This window comes from Bufo bufo, chromosome 7, assembly GCF_905171765.1.
Source record: "Bufo bufo chromosome 7, aBufBuf1.1, whole genome shotgun sequence".
In the NCBI taxonomy this organism is placed as follows: Eukaryota; Metazoa; Chordata; class Amphibia; order Anura; family Bufonidae; genus Bufo; species Bufo bufo.
Genome location: NC_053395.1, coordinates 229,807,025 through 229,829,351, shown reverse-complemented (window position 1 = coordinate 229,829,351; position 22,327 = coordinate 229,807,025). Strand labels below are relative to the sequence as shown.

The 22,327-nt window shown below is 44.8% G+C and overlaps 1 protein-coding gene across 1 annotated transcript; it reads left to right on the top strand.

Annotated features, from left to right (window-relative positions):
- The first annotated feature begins 13,402 nt into the window (after positions 1-13,402).
- LOC121008838 (fibrinogen-like protein 1-like protein) lies at positions 13,403-15,498 on the top strand. The gene is made up of 2 exons (XM_040441539.1): positions 13,403-13,738; positions 14,798-15,498. Exons 1-2 carry the CDS (start codon positions 13,534-13,536, stop codon positions 15,496-15,498), a joined length of 906 nt encoding a protein of 301 aa, XP_040297473.1. The 5' UTR covers positions 13,403-13,533.
- Positions 15,499-22,327: the final 6,829 nt, after the last annotated feature.

Here is a 22,327-nt window from a genome sequence, read left to right as displayed (position 1 = left end):
GTCTATGTTTACTGTAATGGTTGGGACATTGTATATTTGAGTAGTGATGTCTGTTCTATTGTCTCCACGTGTGTATTTGCGATTTCCCTTTGTCCTGAGAGATAATTAAATTACTCCTCGGTTGTCTCCAGGACAGATGACATTGTGTATTCTCCTGCCTGTGATAATTACATCAACCCATTGTGTAAGGTAATTGTATCACAGGCAGAGGGGAGGATTTTGTGTGGGAGTGTTTTACTGTATTGTACGTGTTTATTGGTTGTTTTTACAAAACCCTGTGGGTGGTACTGATGTGTAACAATGTTATATAAAAACAATAAACACACAGCTCTGGCTGACCACTGCTGGTTCTATCCCACTGCTGCCACCAATTGTAGCGGCATACAAGGGAATGCTCCAAACTCCGAACGGAACCTCACGAATAGCTGACGAATAGGAAACGCACACAAGCGGCTTACACTTCTGGCAATCAGTCTCTAACAGCATACAGTGAATCCCCCCAAGAACGAGACGAGGCTCCATGTTGAGGGTCAAGCAGTGGTCAGCCAGAGCTGTGCGTTTTATTGTTCTTATATAACACTGTTACACACTAGTACCACCCACAGGGTTTTGTAAAAATAACCAATAAACCCGTACAATACAGTAAAACACTCCCACACAAAATCCTCCCCTCTGCCTGTGATACAATTACCTTACACAATGGGTTGATGTAATTATCACAGGCAGGAGAATACACAATGTCTTCTGTCCTGGAGACAACCGAGGAGTAATTCAATTATCTCTCAGGACAAAGGGAAATCGCCAATACACACGTGGGGACAATAGGACAGACATCACTACTCAAATATACAATGTCCCAACCATTACAGTAAACACAGACATTTAACATATCCCGAGATGGCTTGGATCTGAGCGCTCAATATATCCAAACAGCGCTCAGATGCCACAAACACAGTCAAATCGCCATGGGGTTTTAGTTTAGCATGGGCTGATGAGAGGGCCCATAATCCTGGGGCAAGAGGCTGGCAAACAGGCCCCTCCAGCACCCAGTGGCGAGGTTGGTTTCGCCACAGTTTTCATGTATGGGTTTGGATGTGTTCGGGGGTCCGGTGTGATCTGCATTCATGTATGGGTCTGGATGTGTTCGGGGGTCCGGTGTGATCTGCATTCATGTATGGGTCTGGATGTGTTCGGGGGTCTGGATGTGTTCGGGGGTCTGGTGTGTCGTCTGTATTCATGTATTGGTCTGGATGTTTTCGGGGGTCCGGTGTGGTCTGTATTGATGTATGGGTCTGGATGTGTTCGGGGGTCCAGTGTGTGATCTGTATTCATGTATGGGTCTGGATGTGTTCGGGGGTCCGGTGTGGTCCGTATTCATGTATGGGTCTGGATGTGTTTGGGGGTCCGGTGTGATCTGTATTCATGTATAGGTCTGGATGTGTTCGGGGGTCCGATGTGGTCCATATTCATGTATGGGTCTGGATGTGTTCGTGGGTCCGGTGTGATCTGTATTCATGTATGGGTCTGGATGTGTTCGGGGGTCCGGTGTGGTCTGTATTCATGTATGGGTCTGGATGTGTTTGGGGGTCCGGTGTGGTCCGTATTCATGTATGGGCCTGGATGTGTTCGGGGGTCCGGTGTGGTCTGTATTCATGTATGGGTCTGGATGTGTTTGGGGGTCCGGTGTGGTCCGTATTCATGTATGGGTCTGGATGTGTTCGTGGGTCCGGTGTGATCTGTATTCATGTATGGGTCTGGATGTGTTCGGGGGTCCGGTGTGATCTGTATTCATGTATGGGTCTGGATGTGTTCGGGGGTCCGGTGTGGTCTGTATTCATGTATGGGTCTGGATGTGTTCGGGGGTCCGGTGTGTCGTCTGTATTTATGTATGGGTCTGGATGTGTTCGGGGGTCCGGTGTGATCTGTATTCATGTATGGGTCTGGATGTGTTCGGGGGTCCGGTGTGATCTGTATTTATGTATGGGTCTGGATGTGTTCGGGGGTCCGGTGTGATCTGTATTCATGTATGGGTCTGGATGTGTTCGGGGGTCCGGTGTGGTCCGTATTCATGTATGGGTCTGGATGTGTTCGGGGGTCCGGTGTGATCTGTATTCATGTATGGGTCTGGATGTGTTCGGGGGTCCAGTGTGGTCTGTATTCATGTATGGGTCTGGATGTGTTCGGGGGTCCGGTGTGGTCTGTATTCATGTGTGGGTCTGGATGTGTTTGGGGGTCCGGTGTGGTCTGCATTCATGTATGGGTCTGGATGTGTTCGAGGGTCCGGTGTGATCTGCATTCATGTATGGGTCTGGATGTGTTCTGCATTCACACACCGGACTGGAATCTAAGTTGCCTTTTCTTACATCTCTAAGACAAAACTGGCGTCAAATAGTCTCAACTTTCTAACACCCGTACAGCAGATGCTCGGGTGCTTTCAGGGCCACGCCATCAACCTCACTTATATTTCTGCCAGTTTTGGGTGTAAACGACGCTGAAAATCTCCTCCACTCATGTGTAAGGTGTGCCAGGCGCAGGGACTTCCCTAGGTACGCCTAATTTACGGTGGGGCGCACACCTTGTCATAAATTGTGTGCATCCTCCGGCAGCGCAGGGGAGAATCAAAGACCGGCGTAAAATACTGCGCGTTGTGAATGATCCCCATTGTCTTCAATCCAGATGAAGCGCAGCTTATAATGCATCCATCTTCCCATCTACATGTACTGCAGCATTTCCCTAGGCTTACAGCGCTGTTCATCCAGAGCCTTCTGATTCCTAAACAGAATGCTAGAACTGCAGTAAAGACTGACACACAGGGCGTGCTGCTTAAGGCCTCGGTATCATGTGCTCTCATTGAAAGATAAAGCTGTTGAGGCGCCATTGTACGTGTCAGAATTTTGTGATCAGACCACTGCCAGACCAAAGTTTTGCTCATTGAAAGTTACCTTTGTCCCGCCTGGCGATTTCCCCAAACGCCTTCATGTTTGAGGACCGCAGGCGGCGGTAATATTTCTTGCTGAGCCGTGAAGATGACGTCTCTAAATATAGCAGGTTTACTGCGGGCCAAATCTCACTGGTAATAGGACATTGCTTGCCACGGGCTAAGGGTCCGAATTATCAAATCCAGTTTTACAAGCTGCGAGATTAACCCCTCCACTGCTGATCTCTAGTGCTGCTGGCAATGCAAGGGTTAAGACTGGGAGCTTGTGCGCTACCGCTGAAGGAAATCCATAAGACATGAAGAGAAATGTTGAAGAATTTAAAGGGGTTGTCCATAGTTAACAAAACAATGGCTGCCTTCTTTGTAAAACAGCGCCACACCTGTCCATGGCCGCGTCTGGTACTGAAGCTCAGCTCCATTGAAGTGAATGAGGCCGAGCTGCAATACCACACAAAACCTCCGGACAGGTGAGGCGCTGTTTCTGGAAGAAAGCAGCCATCTTTTTCTACCCCTGGAAAACTCCTTTAAGGAAGCCTTCATAAGCTAGCTTCCTATAGGGTTGGGGTGTAACCGTTCCATAGGGGGTCACTTCCTAGAAGCAGCAAGAATACATCCATCTCCAAGCTGTCCCTACTTCCAAAAGCGGTTATGGGGGTGCAGAATCAAGATGGGATGTATATTGGAAAAAGGCTCCCCGACCCAATGGAGCAGTGATTTATGAGACTAGAGCGCCACTTAAAGGGGGGTTCCGCTTTTACTCATCTTATAAAATATCTTAGTGACAGGCCACATGAACATCTGGGGATTGCTGAGCTGGGACTTTGTGAACGTAGGGGCTTCTGTACAGACCGCTGACCCATTTTCCACTAGTCAGATCCTTCTCCAGTCCTGATAGTGTGTTACAATGTATCAGTGCAGGTAAAATGTATCGGTCTGCAGTTTGGGCTGTTTATATCACATAGCATTGTCTGGTCTGGATACAATTGTAGCAAAGCCTGTGCTGAGATGACTACAAACACGTTTCTGTTCTCTGACAGCAAGCATGGATCTTTCCTTGAGACTTGACAAACCCTGTAAAGGATAATTCTACAATCACAGCATTTCGGCTCCTGGCCAAAAATATGCATTCCTGTACTGAGGGGGGGGGAAGCGTCTGCAAAAATATCTGAATTCTCATCAGCAGCATTACTTTAGAAGTGATGTGGAGCACAGTCCGTATATATCTCTGCCATAAAATGCTGCAGTGACGTCCATCCTGGTGATGTGGCCGACTGTCCACCAGCTGCTCCACATGACGAAGACGACGAGTTTATTATAATGGAGGAATTACAATAAAATGTGGAAAGGTTTATAAAGTTTAAGTATTGAATCCAACACAACCATCAGTAATATACCCCCTACTAGTATAATATACCATAAATACCCCCTACTAGTGTAATATACCATAAATACCCCCTACTAGTGTAATATACCATAAATACCCCCCTACTAGTATAATATACCATAAATACCCCCTACTAGTGTAATATACCATAAATACCCCCCTACTAGTATAATATACCATAAATACCCCTACTAGTGTAATACACCATAAATACCCCCCTACTAGTATAATATACCATAAATACCCCTACTAGTGTAATACACCATAAATACCCCCCTACTAGTATAATATATCATAAATACCCCCTACTAGTACAAAGTATAATATACCATAAATACCCCCCTACTAGTATAATATACCATAAATACCCCCCTACTAGTATAATATACCATAAATACCCCCTACTAGTACAAAGTATAATATACCATAAATACCCCCTACTAGTGTAATACACCATAAATACCCCCCTACTAGTATAATATACCATAAATACCCCCTACTAGTACAAAGTATAATATACCATAAATACCCCCCTACTAGTATAATATACCATAAATACCCCCCTACTAGTATAATATACCATAAATACCCCCTACTAGTACAAAGTATAATATACCATAAATACCCCCTACTAGTGTAATACACCATAAATACCCCCCTACTAGTATAATATACCATAAATACCCCCTACTAGTACAAAGTATAATATACCATAAATACCCCCCTACTAGTATAATATACCATAAATACCCCCCTACTAGTATAATATACCATAAATACCCCCTACTAGTACAAAGTATAATATACCATAAATACCCCCCTACTAGTATAATATACCATAAATACCCCCCTACTAGTACAAAGTATAATATACCATAAATACCCCCTACTAGTGTAATACACCATAAATACCCCCCTACTAGTATAATATACCATAAATACCCCCTACTAGTACAAAGTATAATATACCATAAATACCCCCTACTAGTGTAATACACCATAAATACCCCCTACTAGTATAATATACCATAAATACCCCCTACTAGTACAACGTATAATATACCATAAATACCCCCCCTACTAGTATAATATACCATAAATACCCCCCTACTAGTATAATATATCATAAATACCCCCTACTAGTACAAAGTATAATATACCATAAATACCCCCTACTAGTATAATATACCATAAATACCCCCTACTAGTACAAAGTATAATATACCATAAATACCCCCTACTAGTGTAATACACCATAAATACCCCCCTACTAGTATAATATACCATAAATACCCCCTACTAGTACAAAGTATAATATACCATAAATACCCCCTACTAGTGTAATACACCATAAATACCCCCCTACTAGTATAATATACCATAAATACCCCCTACTAGTACAAAGTATAATATACCATAAATACCCCCTACTAGTATAATATACCATAAATACCTCCTACTAGTACAAACCGGATTCCAAAAAAGTTGGGACACAAAACAAATTGTGAATAAAAACTGAATGCAATGATGTGGAGATGGCAAATGTCAGTATTTTATTTGTAATAGAACGTAGATGACAGATCAAACGTTTAATCCGAGTAAATGGATCATTTTAAAGGAAAAATACGTTGATTCAAAATTTCACGGTGTCAACAAATCCCCAAAAAGTTGGGACAAGTAGCAATAAGAGGCTGGAAAAAGTAAATTTGAGCCTAACGAAGAGCTGGAAGACCAATTAACACTAATTAGGTCAATTGGCAACATGATTGGGTATAAAAAGAGCTTCTCAGAGTGGCAGTGTCTCTCAGAAGCCAAGATGGGTAGAGGATCGCCAATTCCCACAATGTTGCGCAGAAAGATAGTGGAGCAATATCAGAAAGGTGTTACCCAGCGAAAAACTGCAAAGACTTTGCATCTATCATCATCAACTGTGCATAACATCATCCGAAGATTCAGAGAATCTGGAACAATCTCTGTGCGTAAGGGTCAAGGCGGTAAAACCATACTGGATGCCCGTGATCTCCGGGCCCTTAAACGACACTGCACCACAAACAGGAATGCTACTGTAAAGGAGATCACAGAATGGGCTCAGGAATACTTCCAGAAACCATTGTCAGTGAACACAATCCACCGTGCCATCCGCCGTTGCCAGCTGAAACTCTACAGTGCAAAGAAGAAGCCATTTCTAAGCAAGATCCACAAGCCCAGGCGTTTCACTGGGCCAGGGATCATTTAAAATGGAGTGTGGCAAAATGGAAGACTGTTCTGTGGTCAGAAGTCTTTTTGGAAATCTGGGACGCCATGTCATCCGGACCAAAGAGGACAAGGACAACCCAAGTTGTTATCAACGCTCAGTTCAGAAGCCGGCATCTCTGATGGTATGGGGTTGCATGAGTGCGTGTGGCATGGGCAGCTTGCATGTCTGGAAAGGCACCATCAATGCAGAAAAATAGATTCAGGTTCTAGAACAACATCTGCTCCCATCCAGACGTCATCTCTTTCAGGGAAGACCCTGCATTTCTCAACAAGATAATGCCAGACCACATTCTGCATCAATCACAACATCATGGCTGCGTAGGAGAAGGATCCGGGTACTGAAATGGCCGGTCTGCAGTCCAGACCTTTCACCTATAGAGAACATTTGGCGCATCATAAAGAGGAAGGTGCAACAAAGAAGGCCCAAGACGATTGAACAGTTAGAGGCCTGTATTAGACAAGAATGGGAGAGCATTCCTATTTCTAAACTGGAGAAACTGGTCTCCTCGGTCCCCAGACGTCTGTTGAGTGTTGTAAGAAGAAGGGGAGATGCCACACAGTGGTGAAAATGGCCTTGTCCCAACTTTTTGGGGATTTGTTGACACCATGAAATTCTGATTCAACATGTTTTTCCCTTAAAATTGTACATTTTCTCAGTTTAAACTTTTGTTCCGTGATTTATGTTCTATTCTGAATAAAACATTAGAAGTTGGCACCTCCACATCATTGCATTCAGTTTTTATTCACGATTTGTATAGTGTCCCAACTTTTTTGGAATCCGATTTGTATAATATACTATAAATACCCCCCTACTAGTATAATATACCATGAATACCCCCCTACTAGTATAATATACCATAAATACCCTCTACTAGTGTAATATACCATGAATACCCCCCTACTAGTATAATATACCATGAATACCCTCTACTAGTGTAATATACAATGAATACCCCCCTACTAGTGTAATATACCATGAATACCCCCTACTAGTATAATATACAATGAATACCCCCTACTAGTGTAATATACCATGAATATCCCCTACTAGTATAATATACCATGAATACCCTCTACTAGTATAATATACCATGAATACCCCCTACTAGTGTAATATACAATGAATACCCCCTACTAGTATAATATACCATGAATGCCCCCTACTAGTATAATATACCATGAATACCCCCTACTAGTATAATATACCATGAATACCCTCTACTAGTATAATATACCATGAATACCCCCTACTAGTGTAATATACCATGAATACCCTCTACTAGTGTAATATACCATGAATACCCTCTACTAGTGTAATATACAATTAATACCCCCCTACTAGTGTAATATACCATGAATACCCCCCTACTAGTATAATATACCATGAATACCCCCTACTAGTGTAATATACCATGAATACCCCCTACTAGTGTAATATACCATGAATACCCCCTACTAGTGTAATATACCATGAATACCCTCTACTAGTGTAATATACAATGAATACCCCCCTACTAGTGTAATATACAATGAATACCCCCCTACTAGTATAATATACCATGAATACCCCCCTACTAGTATAATATACCATGAATACCCCCTACTAGTGTAATATACCATGAATACCCCCTACTAGTATAATATACCATGAATACCCTCTACTAGTGTAATATACCATGAATACCCCCCTACTAGTATAATATACCATGAATACCCTCTACTAGTGTAATATACCATGAATACCCTCTACTAGTATAATATACCATGAATACCCCCTACTAGTATAATATACCATGAATGCCCCCTACTAGTGTAATATACCATGAATACTCCCTACTAGTGTAATATACCATGAATACCCTCTACTAGTATAATATACCATGAATACCCCCTACTAGTGTAATATACCATGAATACCCCCTACTAGTATAATATACCATGAATACCCCCTACTAGTGTAATATACCATGAATACCCCCTACTAGTATAATATACCATGAATACCCTCTACTAGTGTAATATACCATGAATACCCCCCTACTAGTATAATATACCATGAATACCCTCTACTAGTGTAATATACCATGAATACCCTCTACTAGTATAATATACCATGAATGCCCCCTACTAGTGTAATATACCATGAATACTCCCTACTAGTGTAATATACCATGAATACTCGCTACTAGTGTAATATACCATGAATACCCTCTACTAGTATAATATACCATGAATACCCCCTACTAGTGTAATATACCATGAATACTCCCTACTAGTGTAATATACCATGAATACTCCCTACTAGTATAATATACTATGAGAATATATCCAGCTACTGTTTGACCTCTACCACAGGAGGATATCCAGCATCTGTATGACCGCTAGCATGCCAGAGGGGCAGCCTTATGGCACCAAGGTTAAATGCCACCCAGTATTGATGTGATCTTCACATATATCCTGTTGCAGACCCCAAAACAAAGTGGGCACCGCCTGGTGTGATTAGTGCCAGAGCACCACGAGCAGTCAATCGCATGGACACCTTTGGGGCGGTTGTTTTTATTATTGCCTTCTACTCACTTTGGGTTATAAATAATTGTTTCAATCAGTCTTTAATTAAAACTTTCAACAGCTTTTCCTGTGCAGCTCTGCATTTCAGATCATCTGCAGGCAGCCGGCTCTCCCCTGATAGAACTGACCTATATAAGGACTGGCAGGAGTTCAGAGATAAGGGTCATACATCCAACCGTCAGAGCAGTTCTGCCAGCCTGCAAGTGAATGTGGGCATAGCAGTGAATATGGGCACTGCTATGTGACTGGGACTATGATATGGGCACTGCTATGTGACTGGGACTATGATATGGGCACTGCTATGTGACTGGGACTATGATATGGGCACTGCTATGTAACTGGGACTATGATATGGGCACTGCTATGTGACTGGGACTATGATATGGGCACTGCTATGTGACTGGGACTATGATATGGGCACTGCTATGTGACTGGGGCTATGATATGGGCACTGCTATGTGACTGGGGCTATGATATGGGCACTGCTATGTGACTGGGGCTATGATATGGGCACTGCTATGTGACTGGGGCTATGATATGGGCACTGCTATGTGACTGGGGCTATGATATGGGCACTGCTATGGGACTGGGACTATGATATGGGCACTGCTATGTGACTGGTATGATATGGGCACTGCTATGTGACTGGGGCTATGATATGGGCACTGCTATGTGACTGGGATTATGATATGGGCACTGCTATGTGACTGGGACTATGATATGGGCACTGCTATGTGACTGGGGCTATGATATGGGCACTGCTATGTGACTGGTATGATATGGGCACTGCTATGTGACTGGGACTATGATATGGGCACTGCTATGTGACTGGGGCTATGATATGGGCACTGCTATGTGACTGGGGCTATGATATGGGCACTGCTATGTGACTGGGGCTATGATATGGGCACTGCTATGTGACTGGGACTATGATATGGGCACTGCTATGTGACTGGGACTATGATATGGGCACTGCTATGTGACTGGGACTATGATATGGGCACTGCTATGTAACTGGGACTATGATATGGGCACTGCTATGGGACTGGAACTATGATATGGGCACTGCTATGTGACTGGGACTATGATATGGGCACTGCTATGTGACTGGGACTATGATATGGGCACTGCTATGTGACTGGGACTATGATATGGGCACTGCTATGTAACTGGGACTATGATATGGGCACTGCTATGTAACTGGGGCTATGATATGGGCACTGCTATGTGACTGGGACTATGATATGGGCACTGCTATGTGACTGGGACTATGATATGGGCACTGCTATGTAACTGGGACTATGATATGGGCACTGCTATGTAACTGGGGCTATGATATGGGCACTGCTATGTGACTGGGGCTATGATATGGGCACTGCTATGTGACTGGTATGATATGGGCACTGCTATGTGACTGGCGCTATTATATTGTAGGTCTGTGCTGTGGGGCCTGGTCCACGTCCGCTGCCCTTATATCACAGGCTTCCAGATAAGCTGCCAGCGGTTGGCTATTCCTGCCAGGGTCTGATCTGTGATGGCACCAGATTTGGTGGCGTCCCCATCTTGGCTCCATTTGTTAGGGGCTGTGAAATGGTTAACTAGATTTATGATGGACAGAAAGCCGCCTCTGGGTACACTGCTTTATTATGAGGGGCACCTTTACGATGCCAGCCGGAGTCCGGCACCTGGCACCGTCATCAACATTTGTAGATTTTACCTCGGTCATAAACTCCTTCCACAAATATCTCCGGATCTTCCCGAATTTTACTGACCTATAAAATGTCACAGGAGCCTCGTACGGTACCAGAGTCCTGGGGAGGCTGCGAGGAGCGAGAGCTGCAACCCCCGAAAAGTAAGTAGGAATGTAGTGACATCATGTTATATACGTATAGATTAACCCTATAGATGTAGAGCATTCATGTATACAGATCTTATAGAAGTATATATATAATCCATGTGCACAGTATATACACCCCATAGAAATATATGTATAGTATAATCCAGGTAAACAGTATATTCACCCCATAGAAGTAATCTATAGTATAGTCCATGTACAGTACAGACCAAAAGTTTGGACACACCTTCTCATTCAAAGAGTTTTCTTTATTTTCATGACTATGAAGGCATCAAAACTATGAATTAACACATGTGGAATTATATACATAACAAACAAGTGTGAAACAACTGAAAATATGTCATATTCTAGGTTCTTCAAAGTAGCCACCTTTTGCTCTGATTACTGCTTTGCACACTCTTGGCATTCTCTTGATGAGCTTCAAGAGGTAGTCCCCTGAAATGGTCTTCCAACAGTCTTGAAGGAGTTCCCAGAGATGCTTAGCACTTGTTGGCCCTTTTGCCTTCACTCTGCGGTCCAGCTCACCCCAAACCATCTCGATTGGGTTCAGGTCCGGTGACTGTGGAGGCCAGGTCATCTGGCGCAGCACCCCATCACTCTCCTTCATGGTCAAATAGCCCTTACTTTCAAAGTTTTCCCAATTTTTCGGCTGACTGACCTTCATTTCTTAAAGTAATGATGGCCACTCGTTTTTCTTTACTTAGCTGCTTTTTTCTTGCCATAATACAAATTCTAACAGTCTATTCAGTAGGACTATCAGCTGTGTATCCACCTGACTTCTCCTCAACGCCACTGATGGTCCCAACCCCATTTATAAGGCAAGAAATCCCACTTATTAAACCTGACAGGGCACACCTGTGAAGTGAAAACCATTTCAGGGGACTACCTCTTGAAGCTCATCAAGAGAATGCCAAGAGTGTGCAAAGCAGTAATCAAAGCAAAAGGTGGCTACTTTGAAGAACCTAGAATATGACATATTTTCAGTTGTTTCACACTTGTTTGTTATGTATATAATTCCACATGTGTTAATTCATAGTTTTGATGCCTTCATAGTCATGAAAATAAAGAAAACTCTTTGAATGAGAAGGTGTGTCCAAACTTTTGGTCTGTACTGTATATGGTAAATAGACCCCATAGAAATATATGTATAGTATAATCCATGTAAACAGTATATTCACCCCATAGAAGTATATGTATAGTACAGTCCAGGTGCACAGTATATACACCTCCAGAGCACAGTCCATGTATACAGCACATAGACCATCACCTATAGTCGTTCCTGCTTCGTACACAGATTTCCAGTTTTACCGGAATCTTTGCATAATCAGCAGTTCTGTGACTTTCTCATATACTTTGTGTTTCAATTATTTTCCATTATCAAGATCTCTGCTTTCTGTCAGTGAATGAAGAAAAATTCTTGTTTACAGACTGAAAGGCTATTGACATCTTTGATGATTGCATTTTACTCATTTTAGGCTAAAAATATATATTTTCTTCAATTGGTCTTTATAAAAACTGTTCAACAGTTTTTTGAGAAACAGGAGTTAAAAAAATCAGTCTGTTTGCAGAGTATTAGTGTCAGTCCTGTCAGCTGAAGGCTCATGTGAGGCCTTATCTCTGATCTTCTGACCTTATAAACAGTCATTATGACTAAACCCTTATCAAACTGATAAGAATATGGCTTAAAGGAGAACCCCTTCAAATGAGCGTTTATGAGACTGATTTTTTAACCCCCATTTGCCAAAAATGTCTGAACTTTTTTTTAAATAAAGACCAATTAAAAAAGTTTTTTTTTTTAAGTGAGTAAAATGTAATTGTTACAGAATTGCCCCAAACTTAGCCTTTAAAGAGGTTCTCTGACTTCAGCAAATAGCATTTATTATGTAGAAGACGTTAATACAAGGTTCCTCCTAATGTATTTGGATTCTCCCTGTTGCTTCCTTTGCTGGCTGGATTCATTTTTCCATCACATTATGCACTGCTCGTTTCCATGGTTACGACCACCCTGCAATTCATCACTGGTGGTCGCGCTTGCACTCTATAGGAAAAAAAAACGGCCTCCCTGGTGGCCAGGACTGTGGGACCCCACATAGGCTGGTGGTTTTTCCTATAGAGCGCAAGCATGACCACCACTGATGGATTGCAGGGTGGTCGTAACCATGGAAACTAGAAGTGTGTAATGTGACGGAAAAATTAATCAAGCCAGCAAAGGAGGCTGGCTTCCATAACGTCACCCACAATGCTAGGGAGGCACGTCCCTGTCGCGGCCGCTATTGGCTGCTCCCCCCCGTCGGCGGAGGTTTTGATCCGTGTGATGATGCAGCGGCGGCTGTGCAGGGATCAGGAGCGACACAGGTGCCGGGGCGCGGCGTAAGTATAATCTATACCAGGGTCCCGGGCATGTTTTAGACTTTTAATAACCCCATTAAGTTTATGTGATTGTTCATCCTCTGCATGTGAACAAGAATGTTTCCAGTAACTGACAGGAAGCAGAGATCTTGAAAATGATATGACACTACTGCAGGAGTTGACATGCCATTCTCTGTGTTTTTTTTCAGGATGACTCCTCCATGGACGTTCACCCTGTGTTTCCTCTTCGCTTGGACCTTTGGGGGATGCAAAAGTCTGACCTTCGTGCCCCGATCAGATTTATACTCGCTACTGGCGAACAGACACCTGCTGACTGACGCACAGCTGCAGCAGCTGCTCAATGTGCCAGCCCACGGGGTGTACCGGGGTGAGTAGCATCATCCGACACCCCCCCACAGTGAGTGGGTGAAGGAAAAATCTTATGGAATGGGCGCGGCGAATCCGCAAGGTTTACAGCAGCAGCAAAGTGAAGGAGAATTTAAAGAATCTGCACCGATATCCGAGCAGAACTGGAATCTAAAAATTTTTTTTTTTTCAATTGGTCTTTATAAAAACTGTCCAACTGTTTTTGAGAAACAGGAGTTAAAAAAATCTGTCTGTTTGCAGAGTATTAGTGTCAGTCCTGTCAGCTGAAGGCTCATGTGAGGCCTTATCTCTGATCTTATGACCTCATAAACAGTCATTATGACTAAACCCTTATCAAACTGATAAGCTTATGGCTTAAAGGAGAACCCCTTCAAATGAGTGGGTTTTTTTTAACCCCCATTTTCCAAAAATGCCTTAACTTTTTTTTTTTTCCAATGAAGACTAATTGAAAAAGTTGTTATTTTATTTATTTTTTTCAAACGACCGCGCAGCAAATCTGCAGCTCCAGGGCCACTGGCATCTACTGACTGGTTAAGATCCAGTCCCCTCCAGAGCTGCACTCACAACTTTGTTGGTAATGAGACTGTGCCATTGCTTCTGAGCTCCCACAATGCAATGAAAGCTCTCTGGTAACTATCAGAATTGTGAATGCAGCTCTGGATGTGACTAGTGCATATCGTTACAATACAATTTCAGATAAATGATAAAAAATTGTGAATGCAGCCCTGGATGTAATTCGAGCCTATTATAATCAATACAGTTATTGATAAATGATAAAGAATTGTGATTGCAGCTTGTGATGTGTCTAGAGCAAAACAGTCAGTGCTAAATAATAAAGAATTGTGAATGCAACGGTGGATGTGCTAAGAACATTTCATATCAAGAAGACAGTTACTGATAAATGAGACAGAATTGAGAATGCAGCTCTGGATGTGACTAGAGCATATCATGCTAATACATATTGATAAATGATAAAGATTTGTGATTGCAGCTCTGGATGTGACTATAGCATATATCAATACAGTTACTGATAAATGATCATTTGTTTTCTCTTTATCAGAGCTTGTGGCTAAAGATTGCAGAGCGGCTTATCTTAACATGAGAAGAAAGAGTGGGCTCTATGTGGTGTGGCCTAAGGACTCCCCTCCAATGGTGGTCTTCTGTGACCAGCGTCCAGAGGGGGGCGGCTGGACCTACCTGCAGAGGAACTCCCGGCGGGACACTCCATCTTTTGAGTCACAGAACTGGACCCAGTACAGAAATGGCTTTGGCGACCTGATGAAGGACCACTGGTTGGGCAACGACCTGATCTACCACCTCACCCGGCAGAACCTCTTCATGGTCAGGTTCCTCCTGGTTGACAATCAGGGTAACAGATTCCATGCAGACTATTCCAGCTTCAGGGTGGACAGTGAGGGCGACGACTACACCCTGAGGTTGGGCGACTACTCTGGGGATGCTGGGGACGCACTGACCATCCTGAATGAGACAGGGACCCACGACAACATGAAGTTCTCCACCACAGACAGGGACAACGACCGGTGGAACAAGAACTGCGCCGAGGCCTCCGGAGGAGGAGGATGGTGGTACGACAGCTGCCACACTGCCCTCCTCAATGCCGACCATACCATCTACTGGGGCGGTCTGTGCACCGAGGGCAGAAGCTGCCGGGCCGCAAGTATCATGATCAAACCAAGCAGCAAGAACTGCGCCCCCATACCGCTGCCCGGGGGGCATTACCCCATTCATATCCCCTCATAGATCCGCAGATACCAACCCCCCACAGCCAGAAGCCACGCTCTGGATAAGATCTCTGCTGAATGTGATTAACCCATGTAACAATAAATCTGCAGCTTTACAATTAATGTCTCTTTCTTTGTGCTCCGGTTTTCTTAAAGCTGCACATTCGGTGCAGGTGCCTGCCCATAGCAATGGCTGGTGCTAGCCTGCAAGCTGGGGTGGGCACGGACTGAAACGAGCTCCTCCTGTAAGAATGACACATGCGGACCCCTTACCCCTAATTAAAAGCTCAGCCCCTTCCATACCACCTGGTGACAGCGGACCCCCTGATAGGCCATGTCTGCCCCCTGAGTGTCAGCAGGGAATGCCGTGATGTGTGAGCTCAGGGCCATGAACCATCTACAAGGGAAGGAGGCTTCTGTAAAGAGAGCAAAATCACGATCTGATGAAATGCTCTGCAGCCTTCTCACACTCTACACCATTTCCAAGATCTCTGCTTGCTGCCAGTAAAGGAGTACATTTGATCCAGAGGCTGCAAAACTGTACATAATACTTCTCAAAGCTGAGAGTTTGTTACAAACGAATTTGGTCAAGACAAACCTCCTGTAAGCGAAATAGTCTCATGATGCATTGTACCTCCCCCGGTGCCTTGTACCTCCCCCGGTGCCTTGTACCTCCCCCGGTGCCTTGTACCTCCCCCGGTGCCTTGTACCTGCCCCGGTGCCTTGTACCTCCCCCGGTGCCTTGTACCTGCCCCGGTGCCTTGTACCTGCCCCGGTGCCTTGTACCTGCCCCGGTGCCTTGTACCTGCCCCGGTGCCTTGTACCTCCCCCGGTGCCTTGTACCTCCCCCGGTGCCTTGTACCTCCCCCGGTGCCTTGTACCTCCCCCGGTGCCTTGTACCTGCCCCGGTGCCTTGTACCTGCCCCGATGCCTTGTACCTGCCCCGATGCCTTGTACCTGCCCCGATGCCTTGTACCTGCCCCGATGCCTTGTACCTGCCCCGGTGCCTTGTACCTGCCCCGGTGCCTTGTACCTCCCCCGGTGCCTTGTACCTCCCCCGGTGCCTTGTACCTGCCCCGGTGCCTTGTACCTGCCCCGGTGCCTTGTACCTCCCCCGGTGCCTTGTACCTCCCCCGGTGCCTTGTACCTCCCCCGGTGCCTTGTACCTCCCCCGGTGCCTTGTACCTGCCCCGGTGCCTTGTACCTCCCCCGGTGCCTTGTACCTGCCCCGGTGCCTTGTACCTGCCCCGGTGCCTTGTACCTCCCCCGGTGCCTTGTACCTCCCCCGGTGCCTTGTACCTGCCCCGGTGCCTTGTACCTGCCCCGATGCCTTGTACCTGCCCCGATGCCTTGTACCTGCCCCGGTGCCTTGTACCTGCCCCGGTGCCTTGTACCTCCCCCGGTGCCTTGTACCTGCCCCGATGCCTTGTACCTGCCCCGATGCCTTGTACCTCCCCCGATGCCCGATGCATTTTACCCGCCCCCGATGCATTTTACCCGCCCCCGATGCATTTTACCCGCCCCCGATGCATTTTACCTACATTTGTTGCAAAATATCATATTGTGTTGCTGGAGGGATTAGCTCACAGCTGTCAGAAGAATTAAGTCAGGACAGATTTGCAGATGTTTTTGCATAAACAAGAATGATGCTTTCACTGACAGCAAGCAGAGATCTTAATTATGGTGAGAAGCATAAAGAATATGCGAAAGCTGAAAATTTTTCTAGAAAGCACAGTTTGAGCTTGATGAGTCTGTGAGGGTCCCTATAGGAGCCTCACAACCCCTTCCACATCCTCAGTATTAAAGGGGTCCTCTCACTTCAGCAAATCTCATTTGTCATGTAGACAGAGTTCATACAAGGCCCTTCCTAATGTATTGGGATTTTCCATATTGCCTCCTTTGCTGGCTTCATTTTCCCATTACATTACACACGGCTCATATCCAGCGGTTACGACCACCCTGCAATCCAGCAGCGGTGGACGTGTTTGTACATTATAGGAAAAGGAGCCCGTCTAGGTGTTCTCCCACGGTCCCAGCCATCAGAGCGGCTGCAAACACGTCCACCGCTGCTGGACTGCAGGGTGGTCGTAACCCCTGGATATGAGCCGTGTGTAATGTGATGGGAAAATGAATCCAGCAAAGGAGGCAACAGGGAGAATCCCAATACATTAGGAAGGGCCTTGTATGAACTCTGTCTACATGATAAATGCCACTTCCCGTTTAATGACACCGTAGGGTCCCCCTAAATATAATGCAGGCCACGCTCTGTAGAGATGGTATAATGTGCACATTGGTGAGAGAAAGTATGTGCCCCCCCCCCCATCTGTACGTCACCTATTCTTTTATAATTGTCATACTGAATGGTGTCAGGTCAGGGTTCGGAGCCCATTGGCCCCTATGCTTTACCTGGACCCCCCCCCAGGTGATGACCTCAGCAGACCTGTATACAATATATTCATCCAGTATACAGCGGTGCCTCCGTCATGGCGCCTCCACTTCATCCATCTGCTGCTGAGTTCTGATGTCACTGATTGGGGGCAATACACCCCCCCAGACCGTTACTCCTGCACCCCGTTACTCCACTGCTAAAAGCAACCTGAGTAATAATCATATGACGTGACTAATGAATTACTATGTATCCACCATGTGCAAAAGTAAGCCCCCATAAATCAAGCCTTCTCCAGCCTCCGACCTCACGGAGGCTGCATTCAGTCCTCTCTCGCGGTCCAGAAGAGACGACGGACATCTGGAGGGGGTCACGGAGGTCGAAGTAAAACCGTGCACACTGCGATATGGATCAGCAACCTCCGGCACTCCATCTTTTCAGGAACTATAACTCTCAGAATGCTTAATTCACTTCTATGCGAGTTAAAAGAACAGCCAACCATGTTTGCATGCTGGGAGTTGTAGTCTCACAGCAGCTGCACTATGAGAGCATAGAGTCATAATGAGGCATCTATGGGACAGATGTTGATGGGTCGCGTCTCGGGGTCCTGTCACTGCAGGAGGTTCACATATTTACTCACCGCTCCAAAATAAGTCAATTAAATAAAAATCCCCTCAAATGAATTGACCACCCCATTCAGAAAGCGGGGCCCTATCCCAGAGGGTAGCTATGAGGGTCTCGCTGCTGGGGCCTTATGACCAGACCATTAGAGAGAGAAGATCTAGGTGAAGGTGAATGATATTTCTATGGAGTGACGCAGATAAGTGGCTGCCTGAGAATTATGCTGCCGCTCATCTCCCTGTCACACATGAAGGGGTTGGATGGAAGCAGCACAATGTACATATGATCGAACCTACAAGAACTGCACGGAAAGCCAATCTTCTGAGGCCCCTCCCCTCCATTTGTGCCGCCGTTTCCTGACAATCTTTTTCTTGTAGTTTATATTTCTGTCCTGTAATTTAATCATCTCTCCATGTACTGCTGAGCTTATTCTTATATTTAGCAACGTGCTGCAGTGTAAAGCATGGAGGAGGCGCAGAACAGCAGCCTGGGCTTCTGATGAGACAGGAAACAGATTACAGACTACCCCAGACTCTAAGGCCTCCTGCACACGGCCATTTTTTCCCCCCGTTTACTGGACGTTTTTTGCGTTCCGTATACGGAACCATTCATTTCAATGGTTCTGCAAAAAAAAACGGAATGTACTCCGTATGCATTCCGTTTCCGTATTTCCGTTCCATTCTAACATACAACATGTCCTATTATTGCCCGCAAATCACGTTCCGTGATTCAAGTCAAGTCAATGGGTCCGCAAAAAAAACGGAACACATACGGAAATGCATCCGTATGTCTTCCGTTTCCGTTCCGTTTTTTGATGAACCATCTATTGAAACTGTTATGCCCAGCCCAATTTTATCTATGTAATTACTGTATATGCCATACGGAAAAACGGAACAGAAACGGAAACACAACGGAAACAAAAAAACCGGACGCAAAACACTGAAAAAGCCATACGGTCGTGTGCAATAGGCTTAATAGGGTACTTTCACACTAGCGGTTTTCTTTTCCGTCACCGAGTTCCGTCCTAGGGGCTCAATACTGGAAAATAACTGATCAGTTTTATCCCCATGCATTCTGGATGGAGAGCGATCTGATCAGGATACATCAGTTCAGTCCCTCTTACGTTTTTTGGACGGATAAAATACCGCAGAATGCTGTATTTTTCCCTCCGGCCAAAAATACTGAACACTTACCGGAACGCCGGCCTTAATTTCTATTGAAATGTATTAGTGATTAAAATTGCTGCATTGACGAATCCGTTCTTCCAGTCTGCGCATGCGCAGACCTTTAAATCTGTGAAAAAAATAATAATACCGGATCTGTTTTTCCAGATGACACCGGAAAGATGGATCCGGTATTTCAATGCATTCGTTTGCGTCCGGGTTGCCGGAATCCCGTGCCGCAAGTGTGAAAGTAGCCTAAGATGAGTTCCTACAAAGCAGCGCTGTAGTATGAAGAAGGAAAACCTCTAATACAACGAGGTCATTTCAGACCTTAGGCTCCAATGCAGACATATTGGAGTCACTGATCATAACTGTGCACTAATAGAGCAGAGCTGCAGTGTAAAGAATGAGGAAGGGACAGAGTACAACTTCAACTACCTTAGGCTCCAATAGACAATGCAACTAAATTGGAATCACTGATCATGACGGTGCACTAAGAGTGGAGCTGCAGTGTAAAGCATGAGGAATGGACAGAATAGAAGACTACCTTTACACTATCTTAGAGCATCTTAACGGAAATAAGCAAATAACGCCATATCAGCATGGCTTCATGAGGGATCGGTCATATCAGACTAATTTAATCAGTTTCTATGAGGAGGTAAGTTCCAGACTTGACAGCGGCGAATCAATGGATGTCGTGTATCTGGACTTCTCCAAAGCATCTGACACTGTACCACATAGAAGGTTAGTATATAAAATGAGAATGCTCGGACTGGGAGAAAACATCTGTATGTGGGTAAGTAACTGGCTGAGTGATAGAGAACAGAGGGTGGGTATTAACGGTACACACTCAGATTGGGTCAGTGTCACTAGTGGGGTACCTCAGGGGTCAGTATTGGAGGGGTCACTGTCACTAGTGGGGTACCACAGGGGTCAGTACTGGAGGGGTCACTGTCACTAGTGGGGTACCTCAGGGGTCAGTATTGGGCCCTATTCTCTTCAATATATTTATTAATGATCTTGTAGAAGGCTTGCACAGTAAAATATCAATTTTCACAGATGACACTAAACTGTGTAAAGTAATTAACACTGAAGAGGACAGTATACCGTATATACACACACTACAGAGGACAGTATACCGTATATATATATATATATATATATATATATATATATATATACTACAGAGGACAGTTTACTGTATATATACTACAGAGGACAGTATACATATACTACAGAGGACAGTATACCGTATATACACACTACAGAGGACAGTATACCGTACATACACTACAGAGGACAGTATTCCGTACATACACTACAGAGGACAGTATACCGTACATACACTACAGAGGACAGTATACCGAACATACACTACAGAGGACAGTATACCGTACACACACTACAGAGGACAGTATACCGTACACACACTACAGAGGACAGTATACCGTATACACACTACAGAGGACAGTATACCGTATACACACTACAGAGGACAGTATACCGTATACACACTACAGAGGACAGTATACCGTATACACACTACAGAGGACAGTATACCGTATACACACTACAGAGGACAGTATACCGTATACACACTACAGAGGACAGTATACCGTATACACACTACAGAGGACAGTATACCGTATACACACTACAGAGGACAGTATACCGTATACACACTACAGAGGACAGTATACGGTATACTACAGAGGACAGTATACCGTATACTACAGAGGACAGTATACGGTATACTACAGAGGACAGTATACGGTATACTACAGAGGACAGTATACCGTATACTACAGAGGACAGTATACGGTATACTACAGAGGACAGTATACGGTATACTACAGAGGACAGTATACTACTACAGAGGGATCTGGATAGATTAGAGGCTTGGGCAGATAAGTGGCAGATGAGGTTTTAACACTGATAAATGTAAAGTTATGCACATGGGAAGGAATAATGCAAGTCACCCGTACATACTAAATGGTAAAACACTGGGTAACACTGACATAGAAAAGGATCTAGGAATTTTAATCAACAGCAAACTAAGCTGCAAAAACCAGTGTCAGGCAGCTGCTGCCAAGGCCAATAGTATAATGGGTTGCATCAGAAGGGGCATAGATGGCGGTGATGAGAACATAGTCCTACCACTTTACACATCACTAGTCAGACCACACATGGAGGACTGTGTACAGTTCTGGGCTCCTGTGAACAAGGCAGACATAGCAGAGCTGGAGAGGGTCCAGAGGAGGGCAATTAAAGTAATAACTGGAATGGGGCAACTACAGTACCCTGAAAGATTATCAACATTAGGGTTATTCACGTTAGAAAAAAAGACGACTGAGGGGAGATCTAATTACTATGTATAAATATAGTAAGAAGTGGCCAAAGGAGGAAAAAGGCGCTCATAGGGTGAGTAGGTTCAGAACAAGCTTCCAAATACAGGAAGAGTGGTACTGCTCACCTGTTATTGTTGCACCTAATGTTTGTTGCAACTATACTGGAGGCGAGTAGGAGTGGTTTAGGTGTTGCTGGTTGGTGCTGCCGGTTACGTCAGTGTTCACCTTTGGCGGGGGCCAAGCCGCCGTCCGGGTCAGTGTATGAAGTATATATCCACTGGACTCTGGGGTCGAGTGGAGGGTGGACCATAGGCGCAAAACACAACCAGA

Bases quoted from the DNA above. Each gene is read 5' to 3' on its own strand.
- LOC121008838 (XM_040441539.1), top strand. From the start codon at position 13,534: ATGCCATTCTCTGTGTTTTTTTTCAGGATGACTCCTCCATGGACGTTC. The intron at 13,739-14,797 runs GTGAGTAGCATC...TCTCTTTATCAG, and splicing joins AGCCCACGGGGTGTACCGGG to AGCTTGTGGCTAAAGATTGC.